Source organism: Piliocolobus tephrosceles, chromosome 19, assembly GCF_002776525.5.
Source record: "Piliocolobus tephrosceles isolate RC106 chromosome 19, ASM277652v3, whole genome shotgun sequence".
In the NCBI taxonomy this organism is placed as follows: Eukaryota; Metazoa; Chordata; class Mammalia; order Primates; family Cercopithecidae; genus Piliocolobus; species Piliocolobus tephrosceles.
In genome coordinates this window covers 5,195,317-5,217,778 of record NC_045452.1, presented here as the reverse complement: position 1 = coordinate 5,217,778, position 22,462 = coordinate 5,195,317, and the positions used below count along the sequence as shown (strand labels likewise).

General features: G+C 56.4%; 2 protein-coding genes across 5 annotated transcripts in view; one reads left to right on the top strand and one right to left on the bottom strand.

Moving 5' to 3' along the window:
• SMARCB1 (SWI/SNF related, matrix associated, actin dependent regulator of chromatin, subfamily b, member 1) overlaps positions 1-10,064 on the top strand; it is a 50,869-nt gene extending 40,805 nt beyond the window's left edge. Inside the window, exons 7-9 of one of the 2 annotated variants that reach the window (XM_023185771.2) lie at positions 769-959; positions 9,150-9,281; positions 9,704-10,064. In XM_023185771.2, coding sequence (XP_023041539.1) covers positions 769-959; positions 9,150-9,281; positions 9,704-9,743 — 363 coding nt within the window. In that variant the 3' untranslated portion in view covers positions 9,744-10,064. The remainder of the gene's footprint in view (positions 1-768; positions 960-9,149; positions 9,282-9,703) is intronic. The other variant, XM_023185772.2, reaches the window with a different exon arrangement.
• On the bottom strand, positions 10,040-20,335 carry DERL3 (derlin 3). 3 transcript variants are annotated; one of them, XM_023185774.2, is made up of 7 exons: positions 14,391-14,660; positions 14,208-14,270; positions 14,063-14,136; positions 13,854-13,947; positions 13,157-13,352; positions 12,551-12,641; positions 10,040-12,448 (listed from the first exon to the last, which is right to left on the bottom strand). In XM_023185774.2, the coding sequence occupies exons 1-7, from the start codon at positions 14,481-14,483 to the stop codon at positions 12,355-12,357; spliced, it is 705 nt and encodes a 234-aa protein (XP_023041542.1). In that variant the 5' UTR covers positions 14,484-14,660; the 3' UTR covers positions 10,040-12,354. The 3 variants fall into 3 exon arrangements, with proteins under 3 accessions (XP_023041542.1, XP_023041541.1, XP_031790454.1); XM_023185773.2 differs by having other exon boundaries at positions 14,208-14,273; positions 14,391-14,654; XM_031934594.1 differs by lacking the exon at positions 14,391-14,660 and adding an exon at positions 19,936-20,335 and having other exon boundaries at positions 12,220-12,448; positions 13,266-13,387; positions 14,208-14,273.
• Positions 20,336-22,462: the final 2,127 nt, after the last annotated feature.

Sequence of the window (22,462 nt, the reverse complement as noted above, 5' to 3'; positions counted from 1 at the left end):
TCAGAAGAGCCATACGTACTCAAGGGGTGAGAAGTCAAAGTGGTGCTTCCCCAGGCGGGGCGGGCATAGGTGGGAGCTCCTGGGGTACAGTCTGTGTGTTTTCTCCGGCTGGGTGCTGGCTTCCCAGGTGTCCACTGGTGAAAACCCCCTGATAGCACACCCAGGGCCTGGGCCCTCTGGCTGTGAGTCATGCGCTGCAGGGAGTCCTCTGGGGAGTGTGGGAGGAGCTGGCCCAGCACTGTGCTCCCCACAGGCTTCCCTGTCGCCTCACTGCATTGGCCTAGAGTAGGGTGCATCTGTGAATGTGTTAGGGTTTTCTGAGAGGGGCAAGCTCTGTAAAAGCATAGACATTGGCTTAAGACAGGACTTAGGGATGCCTTAGCTGAGCCCTGCCTGGCTGGTGTAGTCACGTAAGACTGATGGCAGCAGGAGCGAAGGGCAGAAAGGAAGGTCTCCACCAGCACAGGGCACAGTGGGGATGGGATGAAGGTAAGATGGACTCAGGTGCCCCCGGGGCCACTTCAGGGCCTCTTGAGGGTGACTGTGCTGGGCCCTGAGCCAGAGCCCCTCGTGGCAGGCAGGAGGGTTGTGGGGTCAGCCTTGTTGGGATGGGGAACTGGAAGGACAAGGGCCACCTGCAGTTCTCAGCCGGTGGACCCTGGTGGGCAGGGCGCGCCCCAGGCCTGGCAGGCCCCCACTCCTCGCGGCCTCCCTGGGCTGGGGGCAGTCATAAAAGCTCTAACTCACGTCCTTTGGTTGTCCTCACAGCTGAACATCCATGTGGGAAACATTTCCCTGGTGGACCAGTTCGAATGGGACATGTCAGAGAAGGAGAACTCACCAGAGAAGTTTGCCCTGAAGCTGTGCTCGGAGCTGGGGTTGGGCGGGGAGTTTGTCACCACCATCGCATACAGCATCCGGGGACAGCTGAGCTGGCATCAGAAGACCTACGCCTTCAGGTAGGATCGCGCACGAGTCTCTTCCTCCCTCATCTCTCTGCAAAAAGACTTCTCTGTGTGAGTGCTGATACCTTTGAGGCTTTCTCAAGCTTCGCAGCACCATCTGGCTGGGGTCTGTGTGTTTGCTGTGTCCCCCTCCTGCCCTGTGTGTCTCACCAGGGCTCCGCTGTACCAGGTAGGGTTAGAAGCACTTAACACAATAGCTGGCAAAGACTTGAGTTCTGTCAGGGCGAACCTCAAGTCCTTACCTCCACAGAGCCCTGGGCCTGCCCCCCGCCATCCACCATCCAGTCATCCTGCCCCACACCTTCTCTCTCTGCCTTTGCCCAGACGGTTATTTTGGTCAGGGTGGCCCCTGCCCAGGGTTCTTCATCTGTTGAACTTGAATTTTGTCTTAAACACAAAGGCCCACCCAGCTTTCAAGAGTCAGGGGTCCCTAGCAGCTCCTTCTTACTGTAGTAACTCTGCCTTTGGTCAGTCAGAGAGCATTTGATGAGTACCATGCTGGCTGGAACCCATCCTGGCTGCCCTGGAAGATAGAGACAGGTCACCTTGATCCCTGCCTGCAGCATTTGGGCTGGCTGAGATGGCGGTGGAGGTGTGAAAAGAATATTCCAGTCCAGTGTCCTCTGTGCTAGGGATGGGGATGGACCTGGGAGAGGCCCTCCTGTTCCTGGCAGGAGGTAGGACTTAGAGTTAAAAGTGAGGTCAGGGGCCAGCACAGTGGCTTACACCTGCAGTCCCAGCACTTCGGGGAGCTGCGGTGGATCGCCAGAACCCAGTAGTTCAAGACCAGTCTGGGAAAAACATGGGGAGACCCCATCTCTACAAAAAATACCAGAATGAGCCAGGCATGTTGGTGCACACCTGTAGTTTCAGCTACTCAGGAAGCTGAGGTGGGAGGATCGCCTGAGCTCAGGAGGTTGAGGCTGCAGTGAGCCAAGATCATGCCACTGCACTCCAGCTTGGGTGACAGAGTGAGACCCCATCTCCAACAACAACAACAAAAAAATAGCGAGGTTGAGCTCTCCCAGCTCAGCAGGACTCTAGGACTGGAAAGCCCTGTGGTTTCTAACCGTGTCCTCTGTGTAGGGATGGGGTGGGGGTGCGGCAAGCATCCCTACATCAAAACAGGATGTTCGGCTTTAATCTGCTCATCAGACTATCACCTTCCACATCTGCAGTCATCACTCAGGGAAGACAGCTTAAAATGCTACCTGAGGAGCAAATAGGAAGGTCTGTTTTGCAAAGCCATGACAATTAGTGGAGCTCGTTAGGTTTGTGTCTGACTTGTTTTCCCAGACATCCCAAGAGACAGCTTTCTACGCCTTCCCGTAAATCTGAGCAAGGAAGAAGGAATGAGAGCCACCCACGGGCCTGGGAAACAGCTGAGCCCCTGCCTGAGCGCAGTGGTGCTGAGATCCTGTGACCTACCCCCCAGCAGCCCTGCCAGTCACATGGTTCTGCTTCACAGACAGGGCAGCTCAGAGAGGAGGCTGGGGGTCTGGCGTCTGATGCCTCCCTGTTCCCGCGGGGTGTTGCCTGGGAGTGCAGCTGTAATGTGCATTCACCCTGCACAGAGCCAAGCCCTATGGCCAGAGAGCCAGTCAAGGGTGGCCTCACTCCACCAGAGTTGGGTCTGAGGACCCGGGAGGCAGTGATGTTGCAAACATCAACACTGAGCACCTCCTCCCCCAGAGGCTGAGCCAGTCAGAACCCTCATTCTGGGCTCGCAGGTATAGGTGGCAGACTAGCTGCCCCCAGCATTGGGCCCCTACGGTGTTGACCCTCACCTAGCCCTGCAGCCGCCGTGCCCACAGTCCGGGCTCAGGAGCTGAAGTCCCCGGGGCCTCTTGACAGGTCCTCGCAGCATCCTTTCTTTCAGCCACCACAGCACCATCCCTCCTGCTCTGACCCGAAGGTGACCTGAGCCTGAATTCCTTGCCAAACTCCGGGCCCTCTGCAGTTTGCAGAGTGGCTCCAGAGCAGGCCCCCTGGGGAGTCCCTGGTGGTGGCAGGTCAGGACTTAGAGGCGGATCCCCTCTTTATCTCAACGACCACTTAATGCATTCCAGTTGTGGGCCCTGGGGGCGTCACAGACCCCCCCACCCCCTGCTGTCTCTTATGCTGAGTGTGCAGGTTTCAAATCTTTAGGGTTAAAGGCAAGGCCATCCCACAGGGGAGGACCAAGGTGAGCACACGTCCCTATCACAGCAGCCAGGCGGTAGGGGCAGCCTGCCTGGGGACCTGGGAAGTGTCCTGAGTGGACTTTTAGCATCAGGAGGGCTACGTGTGTCTTCCTACTCCCCATACTAGAAGACAGCCTCAATGACAGGACAGGGCCTTAGGGTTGGACTGTTATCCCTGACTCCAACCCGCGTTCCCCCCACTGCACCACCCCACCCCATGGGATCTTAGGAGGGACTTTGTTTAACTCTGTCCCCAGGGATACCAGTGTCAGTCCTGCCTGGCCCTGCCTGGGGAAAGGAGGATGGGCCACTGAGTCCCCAGGTCCAGGGACCAGTCAGCCCACAGAGAGCTAGACCAGGAGTCCTGGCCTGGTCTTTGCCACGCAGAAAGCTTGGCAACTGCTATGTCACATGACTTCCTAAGAAGGGTTTTCAGGCTGGGCGTGGTGGCTCACGCCTATAATCCAGCACTTTGGGAGGCTGAGGGGGGCGGATCACCTGAGGTCAGGAGTTGGAGACCAGCCTGGCCAACATGGCAAAACCCCGTCTCTACTAGAAGTAGAAAAATTAGCCAGGTGGGGTGGCGGGCACCTGTAATCCCAGCTACTCAGGAGGCTGAGGCAGAATTGCTTGAACCCGGGAGGCGGAGATTGCAGTGAGCTGAGATGGCGCCATTGTGCTCCAGCCTGGGTGACAGAGCTAGACTCCATCTCAAAAAAAAAAAAAAAAAAAGAGTTTTCAGCTCTGGGCCTAGGTCACCCCATAATGGAAGCACTCACTGATTCCCCAAGAGCCAGTCCCTCCGTCCCTCCCAGCCAGAGCTCAGTGCCTGGCTTCCATACCCTCCTCGGCAACTCGGCAATGGGGACATTGGAGCCACGGTACAGTGGGGCAACTGCCGGCCACGGGACCTATGTGCGCAAGGCCACTATGCCCACACCTCGGGGGAACCAGGACAGAGAACAGCCTGCTCCCTTTGGCAGTGGGACAGACAGGAGACAAGCACGAAGGGGAAACAGGCATGTGACAAACTGGTCAGAAGCGCTAGGCTCCTAGAGGACAGACTGGGACCAGAGTGACACAGACGTCGTAGAGCCAGTGGAGTAGGATGAAGGGCCAGTGACAGGAAGGAGACAGGGCTCAAGGGGAAGGAGGCTGGGCTAGGCAGAGCCTCTGAGGAGAGCTGATCCTGCAAAGTTACTGGCACCTCCCCTGGGCCAGCCCTGTGTTCCTGGCCAGGGACTGGAGGAGACAGTGCCTTATCTGGCAGAGGAGAGAGATTCACGTGCATGGCCATCAGTGTGCCATGGCCACTGAAAGCACTGGAGGCTGTGGGCATGAGGAAGGGCAATGGGGGGCATAGAACCTGGGGTGCGGATGGCCAGGGCAGGTGCTGACGGGGGACTGCAGCAGGAAGGATCGAGAGGAGGCCAGGGACAGGCAGGTGCTTGAGAAGGAAGGTGGGCCTTGTGGATCAGGCAGGGCGTCTGCCCAGGGGGCTCTGCACACTAGCAGTCCTACATGTACAGGGTGGGGATGAAGAGAGACTAAGGGTCAGGGAGCTTGGTAGCTGGGCCTGCGTGAGGGACAGAGAGGCAGTGTCCCTCTGATGGCACAGCATCAGGAATTAGGCTGGGGGATGTCAGGGACACGTTGGGCTGGTTGAGTGTGAGCCTCAGAGGTTCCTCCCGAAGCTCTGCCCATCAGCCCTGGCCTGATTTCAGGTTTTATTTGTTTTTTTTAACAGCTTTATTGTGATATTCATAAACCATACAATTCACAAATTTAAAGTATATAGTGCAGTGGTTTTTGATATATGCACAGAGCTATGTAACTATCACCACCGTCAATTTTAGGACTTTTTCATCACCCCAAAAGGAAGCTCCACACCCTGCAGCAGGCAGTCCCGTTCCTCCCCGCCGTCTCTCAGCCGTAGGTGTCCACTCATCCACTTTCTATCTGTAGATTTGCCTATTCCGGGTACTTCATAGAAATGGAACCATCTAATAGGTGGTCTTTTTTTTTTTTTTTTTGAGACGGAGTCTTGCTCTGTTGCCCGGGCTGGAGTGCAGTGGCCAAATCTCAGCTCACTGCAAGCTCCGCCTCCTGGGTTTACGCCATTCTCCTGCCTCAGCCTCCCGAGTAGCTGGGACTACAGACGCCTGCCACATCGCCCGGCTAGCTTTTGGTATTTTTTAGTAGAGACGGGATTTCACGTGTTAGCCAGGACGGTCTCCATCTCCTGACCTCGTGATCCGCCTGTCTCAGCCTCCCAAAGTGCTGGGATCACAGGCTTGAGCCACCACGCCCGGCCTAGTAGGTGGTCTTTTATGACTGGCTTCTTAGCATAATGTTTTCAATGATTATCCATGTTGTAGCATCTTTTATCAGGACTTCATTCTGTTTTATGATTGAATATTATCTCATTGTGTGGATAGACCACATTTTATTCATTCATCAGGGGACTGACTTTTGGGTTGTTTCCATTTTTCGGCTATTGTGAGTACTGCTGCTGAGAACATTGGTGTACGAGATTTTATGTGAACATCTGTTTTCAAATTTTCTTGGATATATACCCAGGAGTAAAATTGCTGGGTCACGTGACAACTCAATGGTTAGCATTTTGAAGAATTTCTAGACTGTTTTCCAAAGTGGCTGCACCATTTTGCATTCCCACCAGAAGTGTGCGATTCCTGTTTCTCTGAATCCCGCCGACATTTGCTGTTCTCTTTTTGATCACAGCCATCTGAGTAGGTGTGAAGTAATTGTGGTTTTGATTTGCATTTTTCTAATGACTGATGATATGGAGCATCTTTGCCTGTATTTCTGGCCGTTTGTGTATCTTCTTTGGAGAAAGTGATTTGCTAGTTTCTTAATTGGGTTGTCTTTTTATTGTTGAGTTATAATTGTTCTTTATATATTCTAGATACAATTCCCTCATCAGATACATGATTTGCAGATCTTTTCTCTCATTTGGGGGATTGCCTTTTCACTTTCTTGATAGTGTTCTTTGAAGCACAAAAGTTTTCATTTTGATGTAGTCCAATTTATCTTTTTTTTTTTTTTTTTGAGACGGAGTCTCGCTCTGTCACCAGGCTGGAGTGTAGTGCTGTGATCTCAGCTCACTGCATTCCCCCGCCTTCTGGGTTCAAGCCATTCTTCTGCCTCAGCCTCCCAAGTAGCTGGGATTACCAGCGTACGCCACCATACCTAGCTAATTTTTTATTTTTAGTAGAGATGGGGTTTCACCATGTTGGCCAGGCTGGTCTCCATCCCTTGACCTCATAATCCACTTGCCTCAGCCTCCCAAAGTGCTAGGATTACAGGCGTGGGCCACTGCGCCCGGCCGGTAATTTATCTATTTTTGTAGTTTGTTGCTAGTGCTTTTGGTTTCATATCTGAGAATCTATATTGTCAATGCAGAGTCATGTTGCCCCAGCACCATGTTGAAAACTACTCTTCCTCCATTGCGTGGACTTGACACCCTTGGAAAAATCAACTGAGGCTCCTGGCGGCCTCGGAGGTATTGGTTGCAAACATAAGGGTGACACCAAGTTTTGGCATCTCCCCTTCCTGGTCGAGTGGCTGTGGGCAGGTCGTTTTCCTTGAAGTCTATCTATATTTTGTAATTTGTAACGTGGGGATAATACTTATCTGTTGCATCACGTGAGGTCATGAAAGTGAGATCACATTGAAAGTAAACCTCAAGATACTGAATCAGTCCTGGCTCTCTCTGTCAACTCAGACATGACCATCCCTGCCTGGGTCTCTTTGTCCCCACCTGGACACTTTGGGTGGTAGGAAGGTCTGGGGTCCCTGGTGGCTTCGAAGCCCATGAACCAGAATTCCCTGGAAGGAGTGGGGAGCAGGGTGGCTTCGAGGGTCCCCGGCACCGTTTGGAACTCAGGACAGCATCTCCCTGCCCATATGCCCCCCAAAACCCAAGGCAGGCTAGTGCTAGCTCTAGGCCCATGCTTACGTGGTTGGTGCGAGCATTTATTTTAGAACAAACCCACTGGAGTGGAATCTTCCCAGTGTCAAGGGGAGGTAAACAAAGGAGCCTCTGGGACCCACTCACCAGCTCTTATTTAAGAGGAAAACATGTTTTGCTCCCCTCGGTGTGGGCTCGGTGCTTTTCATGTCTGCCCTCCAAGGAAGGCTGCTGGGAGCCCTCATGGTGAGGAATACTGTTTGGGGTCTGAGGCTGGGGCGGTCCCTAGACTGCTAACCTCCACCCCCCCCCCCCACCCACCCCGTGCTGGCCGGGGACCAGCTGTCAGGAGCTGCTGAGGATGGGTTAGCCCCAGAGGCCCACACAGGTGGGGGTGCTGACACTGCCTCTGGCCCTGCCTCTGCATCACCAGCATGAGCTTGAGCTTCTGGGACTCATGGGCATGAACCTGGTGGGCTGAGCGTCAGCTGTGAGGGGTCAGGCCTGCTGCAGGGAGAGCCAGCTGCAGCCAGTGCCCTGTGCTGTGCCTTGTATGCTCATAGTCCCCGAGACCCCAGGCTGAGGAGAGCAGCACCGAGCCCAACCTGGAATGGGCTCGTGGCTCCCGGTGCTGGGTGTGCGCTCACTGGTGTGGATGTAGGGAGCCGGGGCTCGCTCTGCGGGCAGACCGGTCCCACAACCTTGAGCGCCAGCTACAGGGAGGCCGTGAGAAGGTCCCTGGCCCCTAGGAAGCTCCCTCAATGGATGTGTTGGCTGCTTTAATAACAGTCATCTTTCAAAAGCCCTTCACAGCAATAAATGTTTCCATATTCCAGATGAGGTTTGCAGGGACCTGTCCTCTCTTACTCTATCAGTGTCCACCTGGCGCTTCCCCTGAGCCTGGCCTGTCCTTGCTCCTCCCAGAACTCACCGTGTTTTGCAGGGCCGCAGGCTGGCAGGGTGTCCTTCTCCCAGGGCTGAGCCTAGGGAGAGCCAAGTGGAGGAGAAAGGAAAGGACCGTGGAGAGGGGAGGGGAAGTGGGAGAGTCATGGTTAGGACCGCAGTCTGAGGCCTTCTGCCCCTTCTGCCACGCCAGGGGTCTGGTGTCACTCAACCGGGAAACACTGTCAGCACCCAAAGCTGCTCTCTCAGAGGTGGGGGTGACGGGAGCCACTGCATGTGGGAGGCACACGGGCCCTGTGGCATCCACAGCTGTGGTCTCCTTAGCGTCCTATCACAGACTTGCAAATCAAGGCCCAGAAAGGGGGCAGCCAGCCACCCTCCCACCTACCCCAGCACTCCTGTGTCCACCCCATGCCTGTGTAGCCTCTGCCCTTGCTGCCCCCTCCTCTGCTGTATCCCCTTGGCAAGAGGAGGGTACCTTGGGGCAGAGTCGGGTGGTCCTTACAAGACTCAGGGCAGAGTGTGGTCCAGGGATATGGCTTCAGTCCAGCTCCCTGCCAGCCAGCTGTCTGATCCTAAGCACAGACCAGCCTCTCGGGGGGTTTTGTTTGGCCAGGAGGTGGGCTGAGGGGCAAGTGTGTAGAAAACGCAGAAAAAGGCTGTGCAGTGGCCCTCAGTAGTGGGGCGCTGGGGACTTCTGGGAGACTCCTTTGCTCCCATTCACCATCCATCCCTTTTCCCTGATCAGTGGGCCCTGGCTCTGGACACTGGGTGGAGCATACAGTCCTCCTGCTCCTGTGGGTTCCACCTCCTGACTGTGGCACTGGGGCATCAGCGTGGCCCAGCCCGTGCTGTCCTGTCAAGGAGGACCACCTCCACAGCCAATGGCCCCCTCCTCCATCTCAGAGACAGAGAGATGCTGGGCGCAAAGGGCCTGTTGAAAGTTCACTTTGAAGGGAAGCCCGTGGGGTCATGGTGACAACACCATTGTTCTGGAGAGGCGCTGGCGCCTCCAGCAGCTCCCTTGGGGTTCAGGTGACTGGAGCATCCCCTGGGTGCCAACAGTGCTGCTGGGAGGAGCAGGGCACAGACAGGGGCAGAGCTTTCTGAGGACTCTCCATCTGTAGCTGGAAAAGTCATTCCTTTCACTGCCTCCCCTCCTCGTAGTGAGAACCCTCTGCCCACAGTGGAGATTGCCATCCGGAACACGGGTGATGCGGACCAGTGGTGCCCGCTGCTGGAGACTCTGACAGACGCTGAGATGGAGAAGAAGATCCGCGACCAGGACAGGAACACGAGGTACCCCTGGCCCTGGGCTCTGCCTATAGGCACCTGGCTTTCCAGGCAGGGGCAGGGCCATTGCCTTTCCCAGTCTCCCATGGTCTTTGGGAACCTCTAGTGTTGCTAGAGGCAGGCAGCCTTCTGGATGATGAGGCCCCATCCAAGCCCCAGAGTATGTTTCCCTGCAGGGAACAAACATAATTCCTCAGGCTGAGGGTCTGACCACAGCCCAGATCCAGGTTTTGGGGTCCCTGGAGTGATGAGCAGGGCTTGAGTGGCAGACAGGTGAGGCTGAGAGAAGGCTGAGGCCAGACCTGCTGGGGGCCATATCCTGCCTCTGTTCCCACCCCCACACCTGGCTGCCCTGTAGAGCCTTGGGAAGGGCAGCGGCCAGCCTGGGAACTGGCCCCGACTCATTGCCCTCCCCACTCCTCTTCCAGGCGGATGAGGCGTCTTGCCAACACAGCCCCAGCCTGGTAACCAGCCCATCAGCACGCGGCTCCCACGGAGCATCTCAGAAGATTGGGCCTCCTCTCCTCCATCTTCTGGCAAGGACAGAGGCGAGGGGACTGCCCGGCGCCATCCTAAGGATCGGGGTGGGGGTAGAGTGGGGGCTTCCGGGTGGCCCTTCCCGGCACACATTCCATTTGCTGAGCCCCAGTCCTGCCCCCCACCCTCCCCAGTCTCTGGGGTCAGGAAGAAACCTTATTTTAGGTTGTGTTTTGTTTTTGTATAGGAGCCCCAGGCAGGGCTAGTAACAGTTTTTAAATAAAAGGCAACAGGTCATGTTCAATTTCTTCAGAGTTTTAGCATAAAAATAATGAGAGCCAGAAGTGGAGCTGAGGCTTGGGGGGACAAAGGTGGCATGTGAACAAGGCTGGCACACAGGCCTCACCCTCCTCTGCCTCAGATTCCCAGGTGGGTGGGCGAGGGTGAATGGGGCTTCTGGTAGCACCTCAGCTCCCCTCAGCCTGTTCTCCTTCCAGACCCAGAGAGCTGAGAAGAGTGGCTGTGAGGCTCAAGGCAGAGGCTCTCTGCCTTTCAGCAACAGCCCTAACCCTGCTCCCCTTGCTTGGCCTCAGAAAGGTGCCATGAGCTCTCCTGCTGTCCCTGGGCCACCCTGGCTCTGCTGTGTTCAGATGGTCAGGCTACTGCCAGCTGGGGCCTTGCTGCTCTGAAGTCCCCTGCGGAGGGCCCAGTCCTGTGTGGGCACTGCTGGGCTGTCACCAGCCTGGGTGCAGGAGGGCTGTTCTAACTCCAGTGGCACCCATAGCCAGGTCAACTGGGGCCCTTTCCCACCCCAGCAGGTGCTGTGGCCTGGGCCAGCTCCTGCCTCACAGGCCAGCTGTGAGGAATATGGGAATAGCCCTCCCGGCCTGGTGCCAGCTCTTGGGGTTGACATGGTGCAGGGAGGAGACAGAGCCCAAGGTCCCTTCCCAGCCCTGCCTCCAAGGAGTTCGTGTCCCCTCTGTGTTCTCATCTGTAATAGGGAGGGGTCCCCACTCTTTAGAATGGACATAGGATCTGGGAGGGCAGCAAACTGGCTCGCAGCTCCAGCCTTACTGAAGGGAATGGGCACAGATCCCAGCACAGACTGCTGCCACCCTCAGCTGTTGGCAAGTCCCTGGCTGCCAGGGCAGGGCTAGGGTCAGAGATTGCTGTGCTCCCTGGAGGTGGGGTAGGGCCCCATGTGGGCAGAGGCAGAGCTCCGATTAGGGATTGAGGTTCTTGGTCGCTGGGATGTGAGATGGGGGCTCCTTTGAGCACATGTTAGCATGAGACTCTCCCAAGGGCGTTTGCACTCAGGGCCTCTGCCCTCCATCAAAGAGTGGAACTCCCCAGAGCCCCACGCACAGCAAGGGGACAGCTGGGCCTTACTGGAAGACCTTGAACAAAAGGGAAGATTCCCAGCCCAGCTGCTCTTGGACATGAACAGGTTTCATTGCTGAGGTGTTTGTTCCATCCATGAGGCAGGAACCTTGGCAATGAAAGGGTGAGGCAGCCCTGTGTCTCCACAACTGGTGGGATGGAAGGAACCTTGGCTGCCTCACCCCACAGGTCGGGCAGGGCCACCTGGCTGGGAGGTGCCGGGGAGGCTGGGCCCTCACTCCTGACTACCAGTTCACACCACCGCAGAGCCAGCTCCACAAGGTCTGGCTACGACGTGGGCGGCAGATTCAACAGAGAACAGTGTTGTTACCGTGAAAATGACAACCTGTAGCTGGAGGAGGCCCTGCGCCACTGAGCATCCAGAAATAAACCACAACATGGACAGGCCTAGAGCAACAAGGAAAGCTGCCAGGTCAGAAGAGAAAAGTGAGCCGTAGGGGTCAGATAAGGCTCACACAGGTCCTCAGCTAAAAAGAGCAGGAACAGAACCTTCCAGAAGTCCCTCCCTCACCTAGTCTCAGGACTCTGCTAAGGTAAAAACTTTTAAGGCTCTGGGGTCATAGAAAGGGCAGAAGAAAGACCCAGTCCTGGCCCTCTTTTGCACCTGACTCCATGGGGCTTTGGTGTCACCAGATGATAAATGAGTTATAGGCCCACCTGTCAGGGTAGCTGATGAGGAACAGGAGAGGCTAGATCGGCATCAGCCTGAAGGCACCACTGGCCGGAACATCTATCTGTAGGCTGGCTCGGCACAGTCTAGAAGAGGCCTGTCCTGGCCCCAGCAGCCGAAATCTGGTGAAATTCCCCACTGACTGGCACGGAGCAGAGGCCTATGGTGGGCAGGACTTGCCCAAAAGCCCTGGTAGGGCCAGGATGAGGACTCTGAGCCTGTCACCTGTGAGTTCAAAGCTCTGCCGGGCAACCATGGGCAGTTTCTTTGCCCTCTATGGGCACCCTATCCTACCACCTACAGTTGGGCTGAGAGGCCACACTGAGTGAGGACGGGGCAGGCAGAGAAGGATGTGGCTGGGTGAGGTGGGGAAGCCAGTGCTGTGGGCCGAGAGACTGCAGGTCATTCTGTTTATTTGGGTGGGCCCTTGCATGGACCCAGCCTTTAGGATGGGTTTTTTCTGCCTCAAGTAGGGATCACAGGTAGGATGGAAGCTGCCAGAAGCCTCTTAGGCCTGGCTCTCAGTGGGGGTCACTCCTGCGGGGGTGGCAGATGGGGTCCTGGCTGTTCCTCAGGGAGGGGCAGGTAATTGGGGTCTTCTGCAGGGGCATCCAGGAGCAGCTTTCTGTGGGGAGAGGCCCGTGTTGAGCAGAGGCCAGCACAGGTCCCCATCGGTGGGGACCATCTGAGGGCGGGGAGAGGGAGAGAGGACTCTCTGAACACTCACAGGAAGCCGGGGGTCAGCAGGAGCCTCTTGCCTCCAGGCTGATTGGGGAAGACATCCTCCAGGAAGTAGTAGATGTGGCCCACGGCAATCCCTGTGAGACAGCCACGGACTGCAGGGTCACCCTCCATAGCCCAGAGTCCTAGACCAGCAGAGCCTGCCCCAGGCCCCCATCCACAGCCTGGTGGCCCTGCAGGCCCCAGAGCATGAGTTCCCCAAAATCTTGCAGAGTGTCAGCCCAGGGTGGGCCCTGAAGGACAAGCTTAAAGGGCCCAGAAGCAGACAGGACACAGGGAGGGGAGGGCCTGAGAATAGTGGAGGAGTGGGAGCCATGGGGCAGGAACCCTGACCCGCCCATCCCCACCCCCATCAGAACCACGCAAGCATCAGCAGATCAGCCCCGAAGATGCAAATTATGTGGGCCAGGTGGCTTGAGGGGCTGTAAGAGCACAGCAGCTGGGAGGGCAGGAAGATGGGGATGGAGCCAGATGAGAGGTCCAGATGTGAGCAGAACTCCAGCACGAATGGGAGAGGGGCCCCAGGGCATAAGCAGCGTGTCCTGAGGGGAGTGGCCAGCCTGGGGTGGACTGGATGTACCAGGAGGCTCACCCAGCAGGTCCACGAGGATGGAGTTGCCCAGCAGCAGCGAGAAGCCCATGAGCACCCAAGGCAGGAACGGTGCCTGGAAAGTGAACAGGCCGAAGAAGTTGACCCTCACCCGAGGGCTGCGGCGGCTCCACACGTACACCAACATGGCCATGAGGGCCTGGCCCAGGAAGAACAGGCTGCCCAGGAATCCCAGCAGCTGGGCCAGAGTCAAGGTGCTCCGGTGGCAGGCCTCTGCCCAAGCTCAGGGCCCCTCTGACTTCTCAAGCCCCCGGAATTCTTCCCCTCATCTCCCCTCTGTGCTATGCCCTCATCAAGATGAGCCCGTCCAATAAAGGCGACAGACAGTCCGCTTCAGGTCCCACGAGATCTGCCCTTCACACCTACAGCCTCATCCCAGGGTCCAATCGCTGCCTGTTCCTGCCTCAGTTTCTCCCGGCTACTCGCATTCAGGGCTCAGCTAGTGGCCCTGACACCCCACCTGGCTCCTTTGTGCATTGCCTTGTATTTTGCATACAGCACTGAAGATCTAGCCCTGGCCCCTGCAGCTGAGCACAAAGTCGACCCTCAACACATACTAAGCTGGAGAGAGCGACTGTGTCCCTTTCTGGTATGGCTGTTCACATCAAGCCCCAGGACCAACCCAGGCCGGACCCCGTGGCGCCCTAGCCCGAGGTTCCACAGCCTGCGGGAAGGATACGGTCATAAGGACGCCCCCGAAGAGAAACATGAAGACGAAGTCGGCCGTGCGGCCGCGGAAGGAGCCCTCTTCCAGCATGCGGCAGTAGCGGAACCTACGGCGTCGGTATAGGAAGTGCCACCAGGAGGGCCTCAGTTTCCCCGTCCCGGGCTCTCCCAGCCTGGCGGGCCTGCCCTCCACCCAGCCTATGTCCACAGGGCGCAGGATACACGAAGAGTATGTTGAAGAAGAAGCTGAATCCCAGGGGCCCGAAAAAGAGGAAGTTGGTGACGAGTCTCCAGACCTGCGGAGTACGGGCGGTCAGGTGCGGGGTGGGCGGTCAGGTGCGGGGTGGGCGGGGCGGGGCGGCCTCACCTGGAACTTCCGGAACACAAGGTGCGGGTTGAAGTAGAGTTGAAACGGGCTGAGGAGCTCCAGCTGCTGTAGAACCAGGGACTAGTCAAGAGCTGCCAGGGAGCCATGCCGTAACCATGGCGACCCTCACCCTCCCGCCAGAGGCTATAACCAAAGCGACCTCCGGTCCGCCCGGCTGCTTACCACCGCCGCAGTGGTGAGGACACAGGCTGCGGTGTAAGCCCGCGTCACCGCCGGCACCTGCAGGAACTCGGCCGCTAGTCCCTGCCACGCCATTGAACCTTCTCAAGCACGCGTGGCCCAGCCAGCAACGCGCTCTTTAACCCGCCTCCCAGCCCGGCCTTCTACCAATCCGCATCCGAGGCGCTGCGCGCCCCGGCTGAACAGAGAGCCCCTGAGACCGGCAGCCAATGGAAGGAGGAAGAGGGCAATTAGGGGCGGAAAGGGAGAGTGGGCGGGTAGAGGCTGGTGGCCAATGGGCAGGCGCCAAGGTTGAGCACGTGGCGGTTGTTGTGGCTGCGGTGGTGGCGCGGGAGAACGTGTGGCCAATGAGGAACTGGTCACTTCGCGGCTTTCTAGGAGAGGACCTGTAGCGAGGACCCACGACACCACGGGGGCGGGGCTAAGACCGTAGGATTAGAGGAGCGAAGACCCGAGCAAGCGAGGCAAAACAGGAAGGGGCGGGGCGCGTGGGGGGCGGGCGCGTAGCGGGGCGCGTGGGGGGCGCAGGGAGTGTGGCGGCTCAGACAGTGCTGGCTCGCTTCCAACTCACTGACGACCTAGCCACAACGTTCTCCTCGCTGCTAACCCGAGACAGGCCCACCAGACCCACAGCAGGGAGGTATTCGAGAATGTGTCCAAACCTCCAGGGCCCCACTCAAATGGGCTGGCCCCTGTCGGGGTTCTTCCCGGGGGCCCACGGAAGGAGAGGCTGGACTGGGGGATTGAGTCCAGGTGGGGCTCGAGGGTTGGAGAGGCGCACCAGAGCAAGTGGACAGGCAGCAGAGAGCCTCAATATTTTGGTGGAAAACAGAAATTTCCTCCCTCCTTCCCCTCTTCTTCCCTTCTTCCCTCCTTCCCTCCTTCCCTTCTTCCCTTCTTCCCTTCCCCTCCCTCCCTCCCTTCCTTACTCCCTTTACTAAACAACTCTATGCTGGGGATACAACATCCAGTAAAAGACACTGTCTCTTAGAGTCCAGCCAGGAGGCAGTCAATACAATAAGCTAGTGCTGACACTTGATGAGAGTATTGCCAACTAAGGGGTGGAGACACGTGGGGGTCCGCAGTGCTAGGTGGGGTAACCTGGGATGCCTCTGGGAAGATGTGAAGTTTGTCACTTTACAAGGATCCCTGTGTCCATTAGGATGGTAACTGTGAAAAGCAAAACAATAAAGTGTTGTCTAGGATATGGGGAAATTGGAACCCTTGGGCACCATTGGTGGGAATATAAAATGGTGCATCTGCTGTGAAAAACAATATGACCATGACTCAGAAAACTAAAATTAGAATTATCGTGTGATCCAGCAATGCTACTTGTGGGTACATATCCAGGAGAATCAAAAGCAGGGACTTAAACAGATATTCATACACCCATGTTCATAGCCCCATTATTCACAATGGTTCACATCGGGTCACCCAGCGATGAGACAGACGAAGTGTGGTGTCTACATGCAAAACAATACCATTCAAAGGTATTAAAGGAATGAAATTCTGACACATGATGCAACATGGATGACCCTTGAAGACATTAAGCTCAGTAATGTAAACCAGTCACAAGGCTGGGCGCAGTGGCTCACACCTGTAATCCCAGCATTTGGGAGGCCGAGGCAGGTGGATCACCTGAGGTCAGGAGTTTGAGACCAGCCTGGCCAACACGGTGAAACCCCGTCTCTACTAAAAATACAAAAATTAGCTGGGCGTGGTGGCACGCACCTGTAATCCCAGCTACTCGGGAGGCTGAGGCAGGAGAATCGCTTGAACCCGGGAGATGGAGGTTTCGGTGAGCCGAGATTATGCCACTCCACTCCAGCCTGGGCAACAGAGTGAGACTCTGTCTCAAAAAAAAAAAAAAAAAAAAAAGCAGTCACAAAAAGACAAATACTGTATGGTTCCACTTATATGAGAAGGATCAGGAGTTATTGTTTAATGAGTGCAGTTTCAGTTTGGGAAAATGAAAAAGTTCTGGAGATGGATGGTGGGGATGGTTGCATAAGAATGTTTAATACCACTGAACTGAACACTTAAAAATAGTTTGTACAAATTTTATGTTATGTATATGTTACTAAACTTAAACAAAACAAAAATAAACCCTCTGTGTTTGCTCTTAGGGTAGTGGACTGCCAGAGGAATCCGTGAGCAGGGGGAGGCTTTAAGGGACAACGATTATTTGGGGGGGTGGAATCTGGAGGACGAGGCGGGGTGGGATACGGGTTTGCCCACAGATGGGTCAGGGCTGAGAGAGGGGAGTCCAAGCGGATTCAGAGGCCTGAGCTGCAGAGTGGATGGATGGTGGTCGTCTTTGTTGAGATGGAGGGCTCGTGGGGAGAAGGTGAGGGGGATAGAGCATCCTGTTCTGGCCTCATCAAATTTGAGGCATCTGTGTGACATCACTTGGAACAATCTGAGTGTGGTGTTGGGGTAGGGGTTGGAGCAGACAGTCCTAATGTGGGTGCTGTCATCCAGTAGTAGATCAATGGTATGTGTAGCTTTGGGCATGTGTGAGATGCTCAAGGGGCAAGGGTCAATGAAGAAAAGAGGCCAGGCCTGGGTAGCCTGACCTGCAGTAGCCAGGGACGGAAGGCAGCCCCAGCTGGGGAGGCCGAGGGAGGCTGAGCCAGGAAAGGGCTTCAGGAGCCAGGCAGTGATAATCCAGGGAGACATGGCCCGGGAAGGGACTGAGTTGCAGCCATGCTAAGGCTCCTGGTAACCAGGATAATGGCAGGCAGGAGGGAGAGGGAGGCACACAAATGGATGTGCCTTCACAAACAAGGGGAGTGTAGCCTTGGGGGGAAGTGTGGAAGACAAGGGATGCTCTGGACAGGGCTCTGAGGTCCCCCGAGGAGACTGGAACTGGCCAAGAGGGAGAACTGGCTGAGAAGGTTCTCAGGTGGATCCCAAGAGCATGAGGGTCCCACAAGTGCCCTGAGGGGGGTTCCCTGGGGAGTGGGGTGAGACCAGTGCCTGATGCAAGTGGGTTCAGGAGCCTTCCTCCCTGCTCTGGAGGGGAGGGGGAGAGCCTGGAATGCTGGAGGGATGTGCATTTGCTGGAGGGATGTGAGAAGGTCTGGCCTCATACAGCAGGGGTTGGACCAAGACTCTGAGGGGTTGGGGACTGGGAGCAGGGTGAGGGGACCCCCGCAGACAACCTTGATTTTCCAGCAAAGCAGGCTAAGGTCATGTTGGAAACATGCCAGGCAGAGCAAATCCCACCCTGGCAGCCACAGTGTGCGGCAGGGCGGGGACCCAGGGCCTCTGACGCCGGCACGGGCACCCAGCGGGCACAAAGGAGCCGGCACAGGAGGTCAGGTTTCATGTCAGTGTGGGGAAGGGGAGGTATTCCTCCTCCAGGCACTTAGCAGGCGCTGGCAGGCCCTCAACTCAGGGTCAGGCTGGGGCTAACAGGAGGGGCCGTCATTATCGACCAGGGCGTCTGTCTCCCCTTCGATTGGGGGCCGATAAGGCAGGCGCCCAGATTGGGGGCTGAGAAGCACATTCCTGGGAGGCCAGGAGCCTGGGGTGGGTGGGGGAGGCCAGCCAGGGCTGGGAGGGAGCATGGCAGGACATCCAGGGAGCAGCGGCCGGGTCCACTGAAGAGGCTCCCTTTCCAGAGCCCCAGGATATGCTCAAATGGGGAAACTAAGGCATATAAGGAAGCAGAGCGGGCCTGGGGCAGACCTCCATTCTTTTTTGTCCAGTCTGAGGCCCAGAACAGGCCACTCTGGAAACACTAGGTCCACTTCTCCTTGGACCCTTGAGCCCCTCCACATAATTCTTTATGAAGAGAAGCCCTGGGTATCCCCAAGTTCCCAGGGTCCTAGTGAAGAAGTGCCTTACACTAACCTCAGGGTGGCAGACCTGCCGGCTGGGCCAGCCTTCTTTCTCCTGTGCTGAGGACGGTGGATGGGCGGGGGACCTGTGGGGTAAGGTGACAATGGGCTCTGCTCCCCATGCCACCTCCCTGGCGTTGTGACCCTTCCTGCTGACTCCCAGAGGACACCTAGATCTCCTATCCAGGCCGTCTCAGTGTCTGTAGACAGGAGAGCGCCCTCTGTATACTCACCCCACCCAGCTTCTCCCCTCACTGGCCTCACACACTAGGAGGGGCCATCCTCAGCCCCCAAGCCTGGAGTCAGCTCTGTACCCAAAGCCCCATGTTGCACGTTTTTTTTGTTTGTTTGTTTTTTGTTTTTTTCTAGAGACAGGGTCTTGCTCTATTGCCCAGACTGGAGAGTAGTGGCGTGATCACAGCTCACTGCAGCCTCAACCTCCTGCTCTCAAGTGATCTTCCCGCCTCAACCTCCCAAGTAGCTGGGACAACAGGCATATGCCACCATGTCCCGCTAATTTTTAAATATTTTTTGTAGAGATGGCGTCTCACTGTGTTGCTTAGGCTGGTCTCAAACCCCTGTCCTCAAGCAATCGTCCCTTGGATTCCCAAAGTGCTGGGATTACAGGCATGAGCCACCATGCCCGGCCCCCTATGTCACACCTGACACTCCCATGGAACTCTCTAGGCCTTTGCCTTCTCTCCTATGCCTCATCACCACCACTAACTCTTACTCAGGCCTCTGGTTCTCTCCTCTAATACTGTCCCAGCTCTCCAAACTATTCATTCTCTTAAAAAAAAAAAAAAAAGAGGAGGAAGGCTGGGTGTGGTGGCTCATGCCTATAGTCCTAGCACTTTGGGAGGCTGAGGAAGGCGGATTGCCTGAGCTCAGGAGTTCAAGACCAGCCTGGGCAACATACAGAAACCCCATCTCTACAAAAAATACAAAAATTAGCCAGATGTGGTGGTGCATGCCTGTAGCCCCAACTGGGAAGGCAGGAAGAGCCAGGGGGCTGAGGCGAGAGGATCCTTGAGCCGGGGAGGTCGAGGCTGCAGTGAGCAGAGATGGCACCACTGTACTCCAGCCTGGGTGACAGACTGAGACCCTGACTCTTAAAAATATATATTTTTAAAAATATGTTTCCTGGCTGGGCACATTGGCTCATGCCTGTAATCCCAGCACTTTGGGAGGCCAAGACAGGCAGATCACCTGAGGTCAGGAGTTGGAGACCAGCCTGGCCAACATGGTAAAACCCCGTCTCTATTAAAGATACAAAAATTAGCTGAGTGAAGTGGCACTCACCTGTAATCCCAGCTACTCAGGAGGCTGAGGCAGAAGAAGCACCTGAACCCTGGGGGCGGAGGTTGCGGTGAGCCAAGATCGTGCCACTGCACTCCAGCCTGGGCGATAGAACAGACTCTGTCTCAAAAATAATAAAAATAATAAAATAAATGTGTTTTTTAAAAGCAAAATAAATAAAATTTAAAAAGAGAGGAAGAGTAGAGGGTAAAAGTGCCTCCTACTCCAGGAAGCCCTCCCTGATCACCTTCAAAGGGACCAGAGCTCACCTACTTCTGTTAGAGTCCCAAGCACTTAATTTTTAAATATATTTTATTCTAAAGGCAGTCCATGCCTGTTGTAACTAACCACAAGAATCAGAAACAAACTGAATGTTTGTGTACCTGCTGGTGCAGCTGTATTTTCTTCTTGATGACACACAGTGCCTCTTTCCGGCCCTGAGCACCTGTCCACTGGGGGACCTCTCCTCAGGGACTGTGAGCACGGGGCCCACCCCCTTCGAGCACAGGAACCCCTGCAATTGCTGTGAGTAGGCTTCCAGCCAGCCCCTCCCAGAAGCAGCTGTGTCCCCCTTGGCCCTTCCTGTCTGGGCCACGGGCTATTTTTAGCACTGAAGCCGGAACCCACACAGCAGCAGCTGCTTGTGGCCAGAGCGCAAGAACAACAAACCATCCAGGTGGGTTGTGTCAGGCTGCAGAGGGAGCAGCCTGGGCCTGGCCCTCTGAACCTGGTAGCAGAATCTGGACTTTCCAGGAATAAGCTGGTCTCTGGCTGGGATGGGGAGGGAGGAAGCAGAATGGGGCAGAGGATGGGTTGCACTAACCAGGCCAGGATAGGGGAAGGGCCTGTGCAAAGGCCCTGAGGTAGCTGGGGGAGAGGAAGCGAGCAGGGGAGAGAAGGTGAAGGAGGCAAGGAAGAAGAGTTGCTTGTGATGGGAGGGAGGAGCGGGGCCAGGCCAGGCAGAGGTGTGTCGCCTGTGGTTTCTGTCCTAATCAGATGCGCAGGGGAGGACAGTGGTGGCCTGCAGTGGCTCGCATAAATAGCGAGGGAGCGGGAGGGTCAGGATGGCTGAAGCCGCAGGCCTCAGTGAATGCTCGGTAGTGGGGGTGAAGGTAGGAGGGCTCCTGGCCTGCCCCGCGTGGGGGACAGTGAGCCCCCACCGGCCGGAGACATGGGTGGATGGCCAGTAAGGGAGGGAGACCACTGGTTGAACTGGGCAGGTGAGCTTGGGGTGCTGTGGGGTGGAAGCCCTCCCTGCCCTCCACCCAGTCCTCCCAGCTCCTTCCCTCCTGTGGCCCTGGTCATTCCTGCTTCGTGCAGAGGGGCTTCTGTTGTCCACGTAACAGCCCTTCTACCCCTGGTTTCTGCTGTGGAGCTGGCACAAGCAGGGCCTTGGTAAACAGGGAACCCTGTGAAGACAGACCTGGACTCCAGGGCTGGAGCTGCAGCCCCGGGGCTGGCATTGTGGCCTGGCCACTCCCTTCCCTCTCTGGTTGTCAGTGTCCCTGTCTGTGAGATGCGGGTCAGAAGGGTCCATGTGTAGAGTCTCTTTCAGCTCCAAGGTTGTACTCTGATCTATAATGAGGCTATCAGAGATTTCTGGGAGGAAGCCCCTTCCTGTAACAAACACAGCTGGCCTCCCCATCCAAGGCCCATCTCTGCTATGAATGAGTGAATGCGTGTGAGCGAGAATGCACCAACAGAGGAAGCTGGAGGGCCCCGCCAGTCCTCTCTGCCTGATCTGTTCCTCGCTGTCTCCTCTCAGCCAGGAGCTCTCATGGGCCTATGGTCGGGAACAGCCACAGAGGCCTGCAGGGCTGGGGAGGGAGTCGCTGTGGGTGCCTTTTTCCTGCAGGAGCTCAGCTTCTGGCCAGGGGAGGAGACACTGAATCCCATACCAGGCAGGGAGTGGAAATACACTGGTGAGTGGTCAAGGGCAGCCGTGGGGCAGGAGAGCTCCTGATGAGGACAGTAGGAGGAGGCGATGTGCTAGGCAGGGAAAAAGGCTTGAGCAAAAGTGGGGAGGCAGGAATGGGCCCCATGTGCTGCTCATGGACTAGGCAAGGACCCGTGAAGGGCGGGAGATAATAGCTTCTCAGTGATCTACAGCCAGACTATACCGTGGCTTTTACTAAACTCACTGAAGCCTCATCACCACCTGATGAAGTAGGTTACTATTACAGATGAGAAAATAGGCTCAGAGAGGTTAAGTAATCTGCCTGAGGACACACAACTAAAGAGGCACAAAATCAGCAGTCCTGGCCTTGCCACCATGACGGGTGATGGAAGGGATCCATGCAGAGGAAGTGAGCTATCCCTGACCCCATCGCTGGGGCACAGGGGAGTGGGGGCGTCACCAACCAGCTAACACTGTGCAGCCCCAGACCCTTTTCCAGCTCTGGTTTGGAGGTGAGACCTTCTTGCAGCCTCTGGGCTCCCAGGGAGTGTCTCCCACGTGAGACTCCACTCACGAGCTGCTTCCCTGCTGTCTGGGCCTCGTTTTACTGTCTCTGATCCTTCATGGCTGATGAAACCGTCCCCATTCAGCCCCCAGCTGCCGGACCTGCCCGAGCCTGTGTCCTGACTGTCATGACCCAGAGCAATTGCCAGGAATTCCCACTTCCTGCTGTGGCCGCTGCCAGAATGTCAAAGCCACCTCCGGCCAAGCACCCCAGAGCTCCAGAGCATCTGGGGGGGCCTCCCCCTCCCCCGCCTCAGCTATTTTCAGGCTCAGCGCTGTGGGCGGTGTTTGGGGAGAAGCAGATTATCTGTTTGGCAGAGTCAGCCATCTGGCAGGGTCAGGGATGTGAGCTTACAGAGATAGAACCTGAGACAGCTCTGTCTTGGACTTTGAAAAAGCTGGGCGGAGTGACGTGTGGCTGTAGTCCCAGCAGAGGCAGGAGGATTGCT

Bases quoted from the DNA above. Each gene is read 5' to 3' on its own strand.
- DERL3 (XM_031934594.1), bottom strand. From the start codon at position 20,224: ATGGTTTGTTGTTCTTGCGCTCTGGCCACAAGCAGCTGCTGCTGTGTG. The intron at 13,388-13,853 runs GTATCCTTCCCG...GAGCTTGGGCAG, and splicing joins TCGGGGGCGTCCTTATGACC to AGGCCTGCCACCGGAGCACC. The intron at 12,642-13,265 runs GTGAGGGTCAAC...GCTGTCTCACAG, and splicing joins GGAGCCGCCGCAGCCCTCGG to GGATTGCCGTGGGCCACATC.